At 41.6% G+C, this 18163-nt stretch overlaps 1 protein-coding gene across 2 annotated transcripts in view; it reads right to left on the bottom strand.

Annotated features, from left to right (window-relative positions):
* Window positions 1-458: 458 nt before the first annotated feature.
* FCHSD2 (FCH and double SH3 domains 2) overlaps window positions 459-18163 on the bottom strand; it is a 288812-nt gene continuing 271107 nt past the window's right edge. For both annotated transcript variants that reach the window (XM_059133356.1, XM_059133365.1), the window contains 7 exons: window positions 12772-12906; window positions 6932-7015; window positions 6634-6811; window positions 6115-6335; window positions 5015-5144; window positions 4802-4884; window positions 459-2576 (listed from right to left, as the gene is read on the bottom strand). In XM_059133356.1, coding sequence (XP_058989339.1) covers window positions 2493-2576; window positions 4802-4884; window positions 5015-5144; window positions 6115-6335; window positions 6634-6811; window positions 6932-7015; window positions 12772-12906 — 915 coding nt within the window. In that variant the 3' untranslated portion in view covers window positions 459-2492. The remainder of the gene's footprint in view (window positions 2577-4801; window positions 4885-5014; window positions 5145-6114; window positions 6336-6633; window positions 6812-6931; window positions 7016-12771; window positions 12907-18163) is intronic.

The following is an 18163-nucleotide window of genomic DNA, read 5'->3' as shown; positions in this document are numbered from 1 at the left end:
TGTTGTTTTCCACTTGCTAATGGCAAATGGATGGAGACAATCTAAACATCCATCACTATAGCAGGCTTAAATTATGATACATCCAAACCATGGAATAGAAGAGAGCCTTCAAACAGAATGAGGGAAATCTAATTATATAATCCCATGTATATAGGAAGGCAATGTGTATGTGTATAAGTTTTATGCACAGAAAATATCTGGAAGAATGCATATTGTACATACCCAGCTCTGCGAAGAAGAGAACCGTGGGGTCCTTCCCTAAACAGACTGAGCCCTGGCCCTCAAATGTGGCTGTGGCAGCCAGAGGGACTCGGCCGTTGACTGGGAATTTATTTCCTCTTGATCTGTTTTATGGTTTAAAAAAGGAAGGCCTAGGAATGTCTTTATAAAAAGCATTGTCTGTTTGGAAAGGTCTATTTACTCAAATTTTTTTTATATGGAAAACTTAGAAAACTGAATTTCTTTTTTTTTTTTTATTATTCAACATTTTATACATAATAAATACAAACTTTTTACAGCCACTGTAAAGAAAGCACATCTGCACAGAGGCACTCCCTCCGAGCCTGGCCCTGTGCACTGTGATGCTGGATTATATGTCCTGGAGGGAGGGGTTCTGTTTAAAAAGGAGGCATATTTTTACAACTTTTGTTTTTTTTTTTTTTTAAATAAAATTAGCAGCTCTTCCAAAAAATATTTTAAAATATAACAAAAGATTTCAAATGACTCTCTGAGAATGTGGAAAATCCAGATTCAAGGACAATTTGGCTAGCTAAAGAGAGAAGACAAGACTGGGTAGCGAGAACTGCCTGATTTAAGCACTTGGAGGATTGTTTAAAGTGCTTTGAAGATTTTTAACATGACAGAGAACTTTAAAATCTTAAAAAAGCCACCCTTTTCATTTCTTTTTTAAACTTAAGAATAAGTTTGATAAACACAAAAAGACCTCAAATAGATCAACAGGTTAAGAAATGCAAAAAACAAAATAAAAACCCCAAATCACAGAGAAGACTCGTCACTGGGTACTGTCACTGAAGTGATCAAACGACTAACTGAAGATTTCTCCAGCTATAACCTGACTTTTGGTCAAAAATCCCATGGGGACATTTGGCAAGCATTTCAAGTTTTAAAAGATTCTTAGGAGGGATGGAGTTTTCAAAGCATAATACAACTTTTAGACTGAATCCTGCAAATTTGATTTCTTAAGAAAAAAAAAAAAGCAACTGCAAAAACTCCCTCGTCGCTGGGTTCAGCTCTCCCTATCTTCCACAGGGGGTGGAGTGCCCACAGAGACCTCCCCTGGGCCACTTGCCACTGCGAGCTCGCCAGCCTGTGGAGAACGCTTCCTCGGCTCTCCTGGTGATAGGGAGAACTTGTCAGTCTGCACTTGTGTGCCATCCTTTAGTCCTTCTGCACGGGCAGCTGGTTTCCTCCATGAGCCACAGGTGGTTCTTCCTCCCAAGGAAATGTCGAGTCAGGGGGAGCTGGGAAGCTGTACTTTCTGTGGGGTTTGGCTGCTGGTCGGGAGCAGCCGCAGGCTGGCCGGCTGGGCTTGGGCTTGGGAATAAAACAGCACGAGGGGCCTCCCCAGTAGAGAAGCTCAACAAGGGAAGCATGTGTCCCCAATTTATCTAGAGGTTCAGACTCAAAAGATATTGATCAGAAGAATATATGCTGCAAAAATTAAGATGAAAAAATACCCAAATACAAAAAGAACATTAAATCAGCTCATTTCAGATCCGGAAGCTCCATTTCTGCTTCAGCCGCAGCCTCCTTTCTATTAGTCTATGTGATGGATCAGAATCGGCTATGAGTGCAGCCCCTCCATATTAGCTCCACTAACACTAAATGAATGGCGTAAATATTAATACAAAGGACACTGTTACTGTTTTAAATCTGTTAGCTGTGGAAGAGATGTGCATTAATGCAACTGGCGATAAACTCAGGGCAGTCCACTTTTTTTCCAATAAGGTTTCACTTTCTCAGTCTGGGGACTAACTGTGGGGAGGAGCCAGCCTCTCCTGAAATCCCTCTTTCTAGTTCCTTATGTAGCCAACATGATCTGATTAAACTCAATCAGACAAGCAAAAGCCACTTGAAGAAAGATGAGGATCTTTGCCACATCCTTGTGGCCACAGTAATATACTGTACGAGTGCCCATGATCAGTTTCTCTGTGACCGTGCCCCGAATGAGGCCTGGTCTCCAGTCTCATATAAAAATGGACCACTGATAGGCCTGAGGGCTGTCCCCCTCTGCTTCTAGGGCCCACTAGACTTTGTGCTATGGTAGGAGAGATGACATAGAAAATGACAACAAAAAAAGGCACAAAATATTCAAAACGTGGGAGGAGTGCACCAGGCTACCCAGTCCCATGCTCCTCCTTGTTTTTGCTCTGTTCAAGAGTCATCATCATGCAAAGGTGCCTAAAGAACAAGAATGGCCAAACGCCAAGCCTGGCCTTGATTGTAGCAGTAATGGCTGGGTAAACCCATCATCACACCAGTGTGATTTCTACATCCTCAATCTTCTCTGCTGGCCTTCGGTGGTTCTGTGTAGGTGGAGGGGGAGCTGCCCGGACCTGAGCAGGAAACAAATACATGGATTGTCAGTCAGCTTCCTGATTCGGTGCCTGAAGCATCCACATCCCAACAGGTCAGTTTATCCACAGTCCTGGCCACCCGAAGGGTCTCAAATGCTCTGACCATGAAAGCATGTGCTTCCAAAGTAATTCTCACTATTTTTCACACCAAGGAGTTGCTGTGCTGTTGAAATGGGGAACCCACAAATCAGGTTCTTGCCTCGGCTGAAAGCTTCCTGGGCCTAGGAGTCACCATAGCCCTAAAAGCCTCATCCAAAGCAAAGGCCTGGAAGTGGAACCCAGAGAGAGCAATGCTTGGAGAACTGAACATCTTTCAGCCTGTCTTGGAAGGAGAGCTGCACAAGATAAGACTAGAGAGGTGGCCTGGGGTGAAGTCATGAGGCCTCATAAAGCCAAGTTAAGAAATTTGAGCTTTACTCTGTGGGCAAAAAAGGAGGCTTTGGTGGGTTTTAAACAGCAGTAGCAAAGGTATGAAAGGATGACTGGGATAATAGTTTGGAGAAGAGGGGGCTGGTGGGCAAGAGTATAGGTAAGAAGACAATTAAGGAGGCTCTTGTAGTCAAGTGAGAGTTAATGTTAGCCTGACCTAGCCATTGGTGGAGGTGGAGAGAAAAAAAGACTGGACAGTTGTCTCCAAGGTAAATGTGGCAGGATTTGGTGATGACTATTTGTGGGAGGCAGGGCCAGGGAGCTTATCAGGAGTGATGCCAGAGCAGTGGTAGAAAGGAGGTTCCACTTACTAAGACAGACAATATGAGAGAAGGAGCACGTCTGGGAGGGAGGACAACTAATCCATTGTTGCTGAGTTTGGGGCTCTGGTATGTATACACTGAGATATCCACAAGGCTGAAGCTCAGGGAAGAGACTGGATTGACAGTTGTAGGTCTGGAAGTTGTCAGTAAATGCATGATTATCAAAGCTGTGGGAATAGATGAGTTGGCACAGGGAGAGCGAGTTTAATGACTTCAGGACAAGCAGCCCATGGAAGAACCCCAAGGAGCATCAGCAGAGATGGGCTGAAGCAGAGAAACATATACAGTTCAGTGAAAAAGAAAGGGCCAGAGAGCAGAAAGCAAATGAGGAAAGGGCTGTGGAACAAACTGGCCCACTTCTCCCCACTCCCACCCATACCCAGCAGTCTATGCGGTCATCTTCTCTTGCTTGGACCACTGCTCCAGCCTCCTAATGGCTCCACATGTCTTGTTCTGCCACCTTTCATTCACTCTCACTTAGTTGCCATAGCAATGTTTCAGAAATGCAAAACCAGTCACTTCACTGTCCTGCTTACAACTTTGCAATGGCTTCCTATTACACTTAGGATAAAGAGCCAAAGTCTTTAACAAGGCATTCAATACATGTCTGAATGAACGAAGCCAAAGGAAGTGAGTGGGTCAAGGAATGGTGTCAAATGCTGATAAGCAGTTCAAGGAAAATAAATGCACTGGGTACGTGTGGGAAAGTTAAGACCCTGGAGCCATTTCACAGGGAGGTTGGGGGAAGGAGTCGATGGCACGGAGTGAAGGGTGAGTAGAGGTGATTATTTGTAAGAGTAGATTCTCCTTGAGAATAGAAGCTCTTAAACATCAAAAAGCATGAAGTATATCTCATTTCATCTCTGTTCCTCAAAAGAGGCCAAATATAAGCCTGGAAAATAGGTTTTCAATAAATGCTCGCTAAGAAAAAGTGTTCTTGTTTTACAGTAAGACCACTCTGATGCTCACAGAGCTTGTAGTTAAATACACTTCCATGGCTATCTCACCAGGGCTCAGTGAGAAAAGTGCCAGTGTAGACTAGACCTTCTAAGATGTGCCGATTTTTATAGCCTTCATTTTTTTTTTTTTTAAAGATTTATTTATTGGAGAGAGAGAGAGAAAAAGAGCCCTCGCATTCACAAGTTGTGGGAGGAACAGAATCCTCAAGCAGACTCCCTACTGAGTGAGAAGTCCAAGGACACGGGGCTCAATCCCTTGACCCATGAGATCAAGACCTGAGCCAACGTGAAAAGGTCTAAGCTTAACCAACCGAGCCCCCCACAGGGACCCCTTATAGCCTTCATTTTTAAGAGCTCTTTTTACTGTCCCCAACCCACCTGACCCTTGCATGGGGGAATGAGCATAGCATAGGGGCCACAGGGGGACATTAGTTTTTAGCTTTCAACTTAGAAAAACTGTGCATTCTGTAACCCTGCCAGATAAGAGACTTACAGGTCGCAGTTTGCCATATGAGGTCTCAGGAGTATGCCTTGATGCCTGTGAAAATCCCGGCGATTCGGCAAGGAAGCTGTTTTCTAAGGGAAGGAACATTTTATTTGTGTTGTTGAGCAATAAGAATGCTAATGCAGATTTGTCTGCTCTTCAGGTGAACATGTGGATTTCTGAATGAAAATGAATTTAGATCCATGCCAGGAGAACCCTTACCATTTGCTGAGGGAGAGCGTGGGAAGTACTGGGAGCTCCTCTTATCTGGGCTGGGGTAAGGGCTGCTGGGAGGCTGGTCATACAGCGGCAGTGGAGGCAGGGAGCCCGGCGGCTTGGGGGAAGGAGAGATCTGCCACAAAGGAAAGAGAAACTACGAAGTGCTCACACCTCAGGAAGGAGAGGCCAGCTGGCTTCTCTGACTAACTCAAACATAGTACTTTTCTCTGCAGCTCAGATAGAACTATATACAATTTTTGTCGGCCTCATTAGAAGCACGTGAGCTTAGGATAATAACCCCAAACCTGATTTTGTGATGCATTTAACTTTTTCCTCAGAGATCTCATTACACTACTGATTACAGTTTATCGTAAACAGTCATCAGGTCAAACCATTCTCTAGAGTTCTACTGAAAATCTACTAACTTGGTCAACTCAATAAATCAGGTGAAGAACAAAGAAAGGGGACAAGTTCTATTTTTTTGTGAAAATAAAATAACTGGCTGTCTCTGACTTCCTCACGTTTTGTAAACATTGGACTAAATAAGTGGTCACAATGTCACACAAACAAGGTGGAGAGACATGTCCCTTCTGGTCGTGGGTCTGCCAGGCCTGCAGTGACCCACCCGATTTAGGGGTTTCCTGTGAAGTCAAGTTTTGCTATGCTGAGCTGAGCACAGAGCCACATCAGTGTAAGGGGGCTCCGGCAGGCTCATCCGTCCTCTAAAAAGGACTGGCAGGCAGGCTCTGCCCGCAATGGAAAGAGTAGTATTTTCACTCCCTAAACTAACTACAGAGACAATACATCTCTCTCTGATTTCTGTCTTTCTACCAAACCATTCTTTTGTATGTCACTTACAATTTATCCTTTCGGTTAACTGATTCAGAGCACAGAAAGTGGACAAATGGAGGTGTTATACAGCCATTACCCAGGAACCATGCTGGTAAGTCTCTGCTTTTCCAAACTCAGTTTTCAGAAACCTCCAGAGGGCTGGAGTGGGAAGGTGGGGCTGAGACTGTAGCCCCAGTCCGCATGGGTCAACCACCGCCTGGGGCAATTTTCTTTAAACATCTTTAAATTCAGTTTTCTCTCCTCTCACGTACCTGAATCTCTCTCATCCGCGGAGTGTCACCATTTTCTGAGGCTGAAAGTTCCTCCACTAGCACCGATGGGAAAACTCCAATCCGCCCACTGAATTCCCCTTCCCAGAAGCCATCGTCATCCTGGTTTTCTTTGTTCAAGATTCGGATGATTGCTCCCTCAGGAAAGGATAATTCATCATCTGTCTGGCCCTCATAGTCATAAAGTGCTTTCACGAAACAGACTAGGTAGCAAGAGGGAGAAAAATGCATAAGGACGTGGACAGCCGGGTTCCTTCTGCAACCACCCCTATGCTCACATGACAACTAAAAGACCATCATACAGGGTGACAGTACAGTGGTCATTTTTTTACTCACTGAAGATCAACTTCAGGGTTTTACTGTAGAGGATAAATGTGACCAAATAACAGAAAACAGAACAGGGATAAAGTTTTGCTTTTTAACCCACTGAAGGCTGACTCCAGGGCAATACTGCTTAGGCCAAACGTGACCAAATAAAGAGTGCCTTGTTTCAGTCTTTACCACTGGCATCTCCGTTGAGGCTGCCTGAAACGAGCTCGGCCTCCGTGGAATTGCTGGATGTGTGTGACCGACTGTCCAAGGCAGCCAAGGACTGCAGCATGCTCAGTAGACTGTTCGAGGTGGGAAACTGTAGGTACTTTTCTGGCACATAACCCACTTGGCCAACTTTATTTCGAGCCTGAGTAAAAGACATGTGACAAAATAGGTTTGCACACACAATCTGGACAGGGCAAAACAGGAACCAAAACAAACTCCTAAAAATGTCATGAGAAGGGGCGATATGAGCAAAGGAATATACCTTTACCCAGTCTTCCATATCTCCATCTTCAATCACTTCTAACACCTCATGTTCCTCAATGGTCAACTCATCTGGTTGAGAAGCCTGCAATGTAGGATGGTCATGGACAAAATTAAAAAGGTTAGATAAAGAGCAGATGTGTGCTGGTCATAACAAAAACTGGGGATCAAAATACTGAAATGATTTTGAAAAACATACTGAACATAAAAATTTAAGGGTTGTAAAACTATCACAATGAGGTGAAGTTTTGCTTTAAAAAAACAAAATAAAGCCACAACAAAAACTGGAGAAACGGAATCCTCAAGAGGCCATCAGGTGCTGTGAACACAGCACTCCGCTGGAAGCAGGGGACCCGGGCTCCGGCTCCAGCTTACATATCTAGTGGTTAGGTTATTCAACTTCTTGATGCCTCCATTTCTTCAAAATGACAATCCTGCCATTCTGGGGAGGATGGGAGGGTCAGTGTGGGATGAATAAGCTGAGAACCATGAGGATCTGGGAAGCACAGGCAGGGCAGCAAGCACGGCATCAGAAGTGCACAGAATGCTGCGTGGAGGTGCAGACTGTGAAAATGCAAACAGCTATGTACATGGACCGGATGACAGCTTGAGCAGTGCCGACACCTGATCTGGAATCACTGTCTGATAAACCATGGCCAAGAGAAGAAGGCTGGGAAGGAAATGACTGAGACTGGTCACAATCTGGATTTCTTATGCTCTAGCTTAACTGTGGAGACTGGGCTGGTCCACTGAGATGCTTCTGTACGAGCTGCTAATTGGGATAGTTTCATTATCTCTGACCGCAGGAATCCACCAGTACCGGCCACCCCAGTACTGTTCCTGAGACTGCAGCATCAGAGCAGACACTCAGGGGCTCTGCAGAGGGGCTGGAGAGAAAAAGTGTGGCTGTGCTTCCTAAAGAGACTTGCTGTCACATGTAACAGGGAGAGACCTGCTGGCATCTTCTGGCTCTCTGGTGAACAGGCTTAAAAGCATTCCCCAAGTCCCAAGATTAGTTACAACTATAGAACCAAACTATAAGACCACATAGTTTTTCAAATATCACAATCTCCAAGTGTATATTATCTTCAAGTTACACAAGCAAAAATAAGGCAAGATAATGGGTCACTTTATTGACTCATTTCCCATTTCATGTGCGTTATAATATTTCATCAAACCCAAATCCTCCAGGACCAGAATTACCTGATTTTGAAACTGAGGGGAAAAAAAGCTCATTGATTCATGACCGCTTTTCCAACGGAATTTCTTTGCTAAGCTGAAACTACACTATACTTTGACTACACCAGCAAAAGGCAACAGTGTAACAGACATTTTCCCTAATTCTGTGGCAAGACTTAAAAAAGTTATCGATACAACGGAACTTCTGTGTGTGTATCCTTCAAAGCAGGAAGGATGAGAATACCTTTAAATAAACTGTTGCCCTTGTAAAAACGTCGTGGAGGGCCATGCAAGTTGTTCAGTGCTATTATATAATATCAGCGGATGCTAGGTTGATCACATCATCCCCAAACAGTGACTAAGTCTTCCACTTGACAAGGTCAAGTCCTCTGCAAGGATCTCAAGATTCTACAGAACTTGGTCACTGTGGGCTCTCAATGCTTTGGACCCACACACCATTCCCTGTTCTCTGGAACACACGTTATTCCTTGCCTTTATGCTTTTCCAAGGCTGTTTCTTCTTTCCAGCAGGCCCCACTCCCTCTTTCCCATCTGGTGAATAGATTTAGATGATTGCGGATTCAAGTCCAGCTTCAGTCTGTTTCCAAGGGCAAGTGACCATAAGACTTCTCTGAGCCTAAGTTTTCTTTTTTATTCCTATTAGAATGTATACTCTGTGAAGGCAGAGATTTTTCATCTGTATTCATCTGTGCCATATCCCCAAGCAAAGAAAAGAGCACAGGATGTAACATGGAAGGTGCTCAAATAATTTGTTGAATGAATGTGTTGGTTGATAGTACCTCCCATATTGCGTCACTGAAGAGCTTAGAATAACATACATACGGTACCAGGCACACAATACCTCACAGATGGTAACTATTACTATTACTCATGATTTGAGACCCAGCTATTATGTTTTTCTAGACCACCCACAATGAATTGGTGGTTTCTTCCTCCTTTTGTTGTGTACCTAACTACCATGAACTACCATGGCACTCTGCTTAGTTGTTTGCCCTTATAGGGTTACTGCAGGGAATGTGATTTTTTTCATGTATCCCAACTAAAGAGAGCAAGTGGTCAGGAAATGCTTATTAAAGAAATGCACACTCTCACACTGCTTCTGAAATCCTAATCCCTGTGAAAACCACAACTCTAGAAGCAGCCCCGTGCTCCATTCCCACCACTCTCTCTCTAAATCTCCCATCGTCTTTTAAAACAATGTACTTTTTCCTGATTAAAATAATACATCTTCCTTATAGAAAAGCTAGAAATATGTATAATTGAAATCTTAAGGTACATGTAACCTGGCATCTTATTCTTTTGGCAAAACACATTTCTTTTTGCATTAAAAAAACCTCATATTTATGTAATTTTTAGTTATCTTCATAATATTTTATGCATATTACTATATTATATGAATGGTTAACTTATTTAGCTATTCCTTTATTAGCTAGCCAACTCTGAGCTATTATAAAATGGTTCTATGATGAAGGAACATTTTGTATCCAAAACCTGTTTTCTATATTGTGGATCATTTCCTTAAGATATGTGCTAGTAGGGCCAGAGGTTACGAGCATTTTTAAGGCTTCTGAATCTAATCCTAGATAAAACTTTTCTTTGTTTGCACCAGATTAATCCAGGCCTCCTTTCCAGGTCTAGACTATTGGAACCATCACTAGACTTACAGTTCATTTCTCTCTAATCTGTCCTGTATAGTATCTAATACCCTGGCCCAGGTTACCTTCTTAAAAGCCAATCTGATTTTAGGACATCCAAAGGTTCCTACCAGTCAGGATAAAAACCATACTTCAGTCTGGTCTATAAGGCCCTTTACTATCTGACAGTAAACATCTTTATTTCCAGCTGATGCCCCCCCATTATTGAATGCGACATTTCCCGAGGACCCCGGACGCCCATCAAACTGGGTCCCTGTATCCGCTGTTCTTTTTGCTTAGAAAGGCTCTTTCCCTTCTCACTTTATTTAGTAAGTTCTTACTCATGGCCTAATTGAAGTGCCATCTTATCTATGAAATTTCTCCTATAACAGGGAAAATTTGCAATTTTAACCTCTACTATAAATTTTATTTTTTGCACATTTTAATTAATTAATTTATTTTAATAAACATATAATGTATTTTTATCCCCAAGGGTACAGGTCTGTGAATCGCCATACAATAAATATTTTAATACATACTCTATTTTTCAGCTTAATGTTTACTTAATGTTTCTCAGCTTAATGTTTACCTCCAGACTATCCATTCTAGGGGAGGGAGGCAGAAATTTTGTCACAATAATTCCTGCATCCCTGAAACTTGGGGCACTAAATGTTTGTTCAGTGATTAACTAGTTAAATAGATTTTTATAGTCTGCTTTATGATAGGGACATGCCTGGCATATGCCGATAGAAGGAATGTTGGATGGATGTGAGCTATTTATAGTCATTCAGACTCTTGGGTTCCTCTCCATTTAAGGACCTTAAATTTTAATTCTGGAACTTCAAAGTAGATATAACGTTGGGAGGTGAGCTGGGAAAACATTCCCAACCCTAGTATTATTGTACTCTATAACATCTTTCCAACAATCTCAGAAGATGTCTTGCAATTTTCAAAAGATTATCAAAATGGTTTACTTTGGAAAAAAACCCCAACCCTTTTAGAAAAGAGGTAAGTGTTCGTGATTTAAGTATATAATGAAAGGATGTCGAACTAAAAGGTCTGATGTTGAAGAGTATATACTGCCATGTTTTGGCCTTTCAGGGACAGTGGGCAGTGGGAGTGAGACTGTCTCCCAGATGCTTCCTCTACTGTTATTCCTTAAGCCCTGGGTGTCCATCAGCATGGGAGCTAGAGGACAATTCATTTGTTTATGCCTTCCTTACATCATTCATTTATTTGTCCCACAATTATTTACTGAGGACCTGCTGTGTGCTAGGTACCATCCTGCTTGCTGAAGACACATGACAGGGTATAGAGATACAAAGTTTCTGATTTATGGCCCTTTAGTGGGGAGTCAGAACAAAGAAATATGAAAACAAGTAAGATTAAGCTTGACTGGTGATAAGTGCTATATAGTAAATAAAAGAGGGAAAAGGGCAATGGGAAGAGAGTAGTAAATGAGAAGTTGGCTTGTATTTAAGTTCTCAGGGGAGACCTGAGGAGACACTATTTGAGCTAAGCCTCAATGAAGAACAGTATGCAGCCAACCAAAATTTGGGGAAAGATGGTTCTAGGTAGAGGGAGCAGCAAGTGCAGAGTTGTCAAGTTAGGAAGAAGCACAGTGCCATAGTGTAAGTGTGGTGAGTGGTCTGGTTAGGGGAATGGTCTGGCTGGTCTGGCATGAAGCTAGGAGACTGTCAGGGATCAGATCAATTTGAACATTATAGACTCTAGGAAGAGTTTGTTTTTCTATGTGTGACAGAAAACTTACAAAAGGTTTTCAGGCAAGGGAATAAAATAATCTCCTTTATGTGTTAAAGATAATTCTGGTTGCAAAGTGGACAATGGACTGTTGGGAGGGAGGTAAGTATGTAGAAGGGATGCTAATTATGGTTTTTTTTTTTTTTTTAATACAGTAACTGAAGTAATGGCCTAAACCAAGATGGTGAAAAGTTAATGGATTCAGTATAAGTTTTAGAGGTAGAGTCAACAAGGCTGGCTGATGGACTGGACGAGGGGAGGGAAACTCAATTTATTTATTTATTTATTTATTTATTTATTTATTTTTTAAAGATTTTATTTATTTATTTGACAGAAATCACAATTAGACAGAGAGGCAGGCAGAGAGAGAGAGGGAAGCAGGCTCCCCGCTGAGCAGAGAGCCCGATGCGGGACTCGATCCCAGGACCCTGAGATCATGACCTGAGCCGAAGGCAGCGGCTTAACCCACTGAGCCACCCAGGTGCCCTCAATTTATTTTTTATGAGTAAAAAAGTTTATGTGAAAGTAGAACAGGGGTGAGAGAGGTGAAGAACTATCACACTACCTGAGGGCTGCTGAGGGGTGGGAGGGAAGGGATGGGGGCTGGGTGATGGACACTGGGGAGGGTATGTGCTACGGAGAGTGCTGTGAATTGTGTAAGACTGATGATTCACATTACATTATACATTATATGTATGTTAAATAATACATTATATGTTAAAAAAAAAGAACTATTACACCAAATCAAGTCTTGAAATTCTGGCATCTATTTATCTAGGTCCCTGCTTACCATGGAAACAAGAGGTGGTTAGTAAAGTTTAACAAAACTGTTCTGTAAATTAATTTTCTTTTAGTATCAGTTTGGAGAGTCATCCTAATGGAGGGTCTTGTGCCAAAGCAGGCAACGGGATAATAAGGGTAAGATTACCTTAGTGAAAATTTACTAGATGTCAGGCATAGTACTAAGTACTTTGCTGTATAAGTGTTATCTCACTTAATCTTCAAACTAGCCCTATTATCCCCATAAGGTAGGAAAACCGAGACTCACAGAGACCCAGGGACGGATTTTAATCCTGGCAGGCTGATGTCAGAGCCTAGACTGTTCATCATTATGTTATATTATCTGTAATGTTAACTGAACACCAATTTTATAGTAAGCACAGTACAAGAGGCTGGGCAGACTTAGTCACATGTGTCTTCAGAGTTGCCACAATTTAATACGAGCAATAGGTTAGAGAAATACACACCTTGTAGGAATAAACAACTTTGCAGGTGAGTGGATAATTTCTTAAGGTGCCAGAAGGGCTGGAACTGCTGTCATCAAAAACATCCATATTGTCTTCAAACTCTTCTCCTTCCTCTCTTTCAGGATCTGCATTAAGCTAGAGAAAATTAGATGTCAATGGCTAGCTTCCTTACTTCAAAAAAATGGTTGAAAGCAGAAAAAAAACACTTAAAACCTGATTATTTCAAAATATAATTTACTTATTCAACTATACACAGAAAAAAGTATCTATTCTCACTTGCATTTCTCTTGTTATGAAAAGACAAGATTTTTTTTTTTTTTCAAGATTTTGAGAGAGCGAGCGAGCAGGGTCGGGGTGGGGAGCGGTGGCAGAGGGAGAGAGAGAATCTTAAGCAGGTTAGACCCATCACGGAGTCTAACACGGGGCTTGATCTCACAACCCTGAGATCATGACCTGAGCTGAAACCAAGAGTTGGAAGCTTAACCGGCTGAGTCACCCAGGCGCCCCTAAGGTTTTCTTTCATTTCTTTTTCCATTGAGGCACTTTATTTGCATGAATATATTACAACCCTAGAAAGAGGATCCCAGGATTTTCCCTCTTGTGTTTCTGTCTTGCTTCTTCATGGTTCATGATGGCAGCTGAGGTTGTCAGTACAATGAAACCAAACTGGCAGGTTGGAAGCAGGTTCTTCGGCCATTTTTCTAGATCTTTCAGTTGTACATCAAATCTGGGGCTGATCACTCCACACTTATTTAACCGCCCATGAGGTTCACAATAGTTTTTCCCACTCTGTGATTATCAGTGATTTCAAATTCACCAATGTAACCAGGCTTCACCATCACAGTGAGAAACTGGATGATGACTTTGGAATGTGGCCCACTAAGAACCTGACATTTTGCCTCTTTTCAGCATTATTACTGCTCTTGAGAGCATGTGCCAGGACATTCCTGCGCACAATTATGGCAGCATGGAAAGTTGCCGGAAAGCAGATTTTATTTTCAACATGCAATGTGGGGCTCAAACTCACAACCCCGATATAAAGAGTTGCATAAAAAAAACCAGAGTAAAATGTCTTTCAAATATATAAGAAATGTTTATCAATGTCCTTTTTCTTTTCACTGTTAAATACTAATAAAGGCCTCTTACCATTTTAAACTGATCACATGGGGAAATGTTCATGCTACCAAGAAGTTGGAGAAACAGGCTCTCCTCTATTGTTGGTAGAAATATAAACTGATACGTCCTTAAAAAAAATCAGCCTACTGAAATTAAAAACTACCATACCACCTGATCTAGCAACTTCACTTTTGTGAATCTCTTATGGAGAAGTAAAAGCAACAGGAGGCAAGACTGTAGATCTTATTCAACTTACAATGGGGTTATGGCCAAATAAACCCATCATAAGTCAAAAAATATCCTGAGTTGAAAAGGCATTCCATACACTTAACCTACTAAACATCATAGCTTAGCCTAGCCTACCTTAAATGTAGAACACTTACATTAGCCTACAGTTGGGCAAAACCACCTAATACAAAGACTATTTTGTAAAAATAAAGTGCTGAGCATCTCATGTAATTTACAGATGGTCCCCAACTTACAATGGTTTGACTTACAATTTTGTGATAGTGTGAAAGCAATACACATTCAGTAGAAAACATACTTGAAATTTTGATCTCTTTCCAGGCTAGCGATATGTGGTACAATATTCTCTTGTGATGCTGGGAAACATGGCCACATGTTTCCAGCCACAAGGCCATGAGGGTAAACAAGGGACCCTTGCAACCGTTCTGTACCCATATGATGATTCCATTGTTCACGTCCAGCACATATTCAATAACTGTTTGTAAAAATGTATTTACCTAGAGTACTATTCATGATGTTAAAGTACAAATAGTATTTATGTGAACATCAATATCTGATGGGGGGGCAGAATAAGAAAAACAAAGACTGGAGAATAGAGATGGATGACTTGTTTTTTATGTAACTCTAAACTATCCGAACTATTAGAATAAGCATGTCTTACTTTTTTTTTTTAAATTTTATTTATTCATTTGACAGAGAAAGAGAGATCACAAATAGGCAGAGAGGCAGGCAGAGAGAGAGGAAGAAGCAGGCTCCCCGCTGTGCAGAGAGCCTGATGTGGGGCTTGATCTCACGACCTTGGGATCATGACCTGAGCGGAAGGCAGAGGCTTAACCAGCTGAGCCACCCAGGCGCCCAGCATGTCTTACTTTTTAAACTAAAAATCCAACAGGAAACAAAACAGGCAGAGTTCCTTTGTCTCTAGGTACACATAAGCATTTACTTAGCTACTTTTCCCCATGTGCAAACATGCAAAGGCATGCATTAAAGATATAAGGACTGGATATTCGGAATTAGGTCTCACAATAGAATAACTGAAATATCAAATCCCTACAATTAGCTGAACACTGTGTGAGGCTCGTAGACATGAAACAAAGGACACACTTTGTTTTGCATGAGCTCATACTCGAGAGTGGAGAAACCACCACTACCAAATGCTGAGTGTGCAGGGGGGCCTTTGGAGAAGGTCAGGGAAGACTTGCTGGCTTTCAGCGAGTTGCAAGGTAGAGGCTGCCTATATTGTTCAATTATACTTTCTAACGAATTAAAGTGATTTCTCTTGAGTAATTATTAACATTTAAAACTGACTCTATTCTTAACTGCTAGTTCCCTAATACAATTCCATAGAGCTTTCTAAAAGAATAAATGGCACCTATTTCCTGTCAAATCTATTGCCTACATTTCAGAGCCCTTGTAATATTCTCATTTATAACTATTCTTGGAATTTCTTCACAGTTGAGTGAGATAATCATCTGCATCTCATCTTATAAATAACTCACCTAGGGCGCCTGGGTGGCTCAGTGGGTTAAAGCCTCTGCCTTCGGCTCAGGTCATGATCCCAGGGTCCTGGGATCGAGCCCCGAATTGGGCTCTCTGCTCAGTGGGGGGGGCCTGCTCCCCCCCCCCTCTCTCTGCCTGCCTCTCTGCCTACTTGTGATCTCTGTCTGTCAAATAAATAAATAAAATCATAAATCACTGATCTATGGTCAATCTGGTCAATGACGAAGACTCAAATCTTGACCTTTCAAATCATTTCAGGCTATGATACCATCATTTTCCAAAAGGGCATTGTGTCATATAAAAGAGGAGGATCGGGCACCTGGATGACTCAGCTGGTTGGGCGACTGCCTTTGGCTCACTCAGGTCATGATCCCGGAGTGCTGGGATTGAGCCCTGCATCAGGCTCCCAGCTCCTTGGGGAGTCTGATTCTCCCTCTGACCTTCTCTTCTCTCATGCTCTCTCTCACTGCTTTTTTCTCAAATAAATAAATAAAATCTTTAAATAAAAAAGATGAAGATCACATGCTAGAAACTTCCATAAAATATAAACATATTTACATATACTTAGAAAACACTGCTTTCATATTCTAGTAAAGGTTACCGACATTTAAAAAAAATAACAAAAACAAAAACCCCGTAACTGGGCACTGCAACAAAACAACACAAAACACCCATACATCTATAAAAACTAAAATTAAAGCCAATGTGGGCAGAACATGTTTCCAAAAATATATAAGGAATGTTAATATGCACTGTGCTGTGGCACTGGGAATCAATCCAAAACATTTTCTCTTGGCAACACTGATACTAAACATTCCTTTCTTTCCCCCTTTCTTCTGAGTTCATTGTTTGATTCTCATGGAAGGGAATGAAAAGTTGCAGTGACAGCAACAGGGGTCAGGGCCATGTGCTTTTTCATCACTCCAGTAGCTTTCCAAAGTATGTCACTGATGAATAACTTCTGCTTTTTCCCTCTTTCACCCTCTGTAACTTCACCGTTACAATGTTTTCTTGACCCAGCATTTCTAAAATCACATTCTTCCTCTGTTTCTTAACAATAGTTCTCTTAGCCCTTTTCCTTCCTGTCACCTGACAGAACTTCAATTTAAACTATTCTTTCTAGTTGTACTAATGTTTTTCCTTTCTTAGATGTTGTAAAATGCTTACGCTCTCTGCAAGCGCAGATAAGAAAAAGCTTTCTGGGGGCACCTGGGTGGCTCAGTGGGTTAAGTCTCTGCCTTCTGCTCAGGTCATGGTCTCAGGGTCCTTGGATCGAGCCCCGCATCGGGCTCTCTGCTTAGCAGGGAGCCTGCTTCCTCTTCTCTCCTCTCTCTCTGCCTGCCCCTCTGCCTACTTGTGATCTCTGTCTGTCAAATAAATAAATAAAATCTTTTTTTTTTTTTTTTTATTTTTATTTATTTATTTTTTTTTAAAAGATTTTATTTATTTATTTGACAGTGAGAGATCACAAGTAGGCAGAGAGAGAGGAAGGGAAGGAAGCAGGCTCCCTGCCGAGCAGAGAGCCCGATGCGGGACTCGATCCCAGGACCCTGAGATCATGACCTGAGCCGAAGGCAGCGGCTTAACCCACTGAGCCACCCAGGCGCCCCAATAAATAAAATCTTAAAAAAAAAGAAAAAGAAAAAGAAAAAGCTTTCAGAGTTGCTATTAGTAGCCTTCTGTTTGGACTCAGCAAAATAACCTCTGAAGGGTTTCATCAACTTTATGGAACTATAATGAGGCTAGAAAGCAATACTGGGTCCTTGGCTCTGACAGACTTGAGTCTGAATGCTGACTATACCATTTACTGTTGTGACCTCAGGCAAATTATTTAACTTCTCAACTTCAATTACCTTATCTCATAATGAAGAAAAGTACTCCTTCATAGGGTTATCATAACGATTAAATGAGGTAACATATTTAAACCCATAACACATGCTGGATATATAGAATGTACTTAATAAATCATTCTTCTTCTTTTTTTTTTTTTTGATGAGGAAAGAAGAAATTACATAAAGAATCTGGTGATATTCAATATAGAGGAAGGCAGCTCCTTATAACTGACTAGAAGAACCTCTGAACTTCATTTGGACAGAGAAGTGATCACATTGAACATCATTCCAAATACAACACAAGGAGGCTATAAAGGGTGATGTTGAAAATATCAGCAACATAGATTTCTGCTTCCAGATAAGATGCAGTATCAAGGACCAGATGTAAACTCCTTTCAGAAACAACTAAAGAACTGCTCAAAATATATGAACCCTGGACCTCATGCACTGAAGGACAAGGATCCCTGGGGGATGCGAAATAATTTCAACTTAGGAAACAACTATTTAAATCCAAATGAATTGGAATAAAGGTTAAAAAACAGAGCAGGAATCAATACAACAGAGAACAGAAAAACAACAACAGTGAAAGAAAAAACTTAATGAAGTTAAAAGCTGTTTCTTTATGGAGATCCATCAAATGGATAAACCTCTAGCAGAATGAGCAGGAAAAAAGTAAAGACACAAATAGAAAGAATGAG

The sequence above is a fragment of the Mustela lutreola genome, chromosome 1 (genome assembly GCF_030435805.1).
Source record: "Mustela lutreola isolate mMusLut2 chromosome 1, mMusLut2.pri, whole genome shotgun sequence".
Lineage (NCBI taxonomy): Eukaryota > Metazoa > Chordata > Mammalia > Carnivora > Mustelidae > Mustela > Mustela lutreola.
Note: the sequence above shows the minus strand (reverse complement) of the source record. Positions and strands in the feature narration are given on the sequence as shown.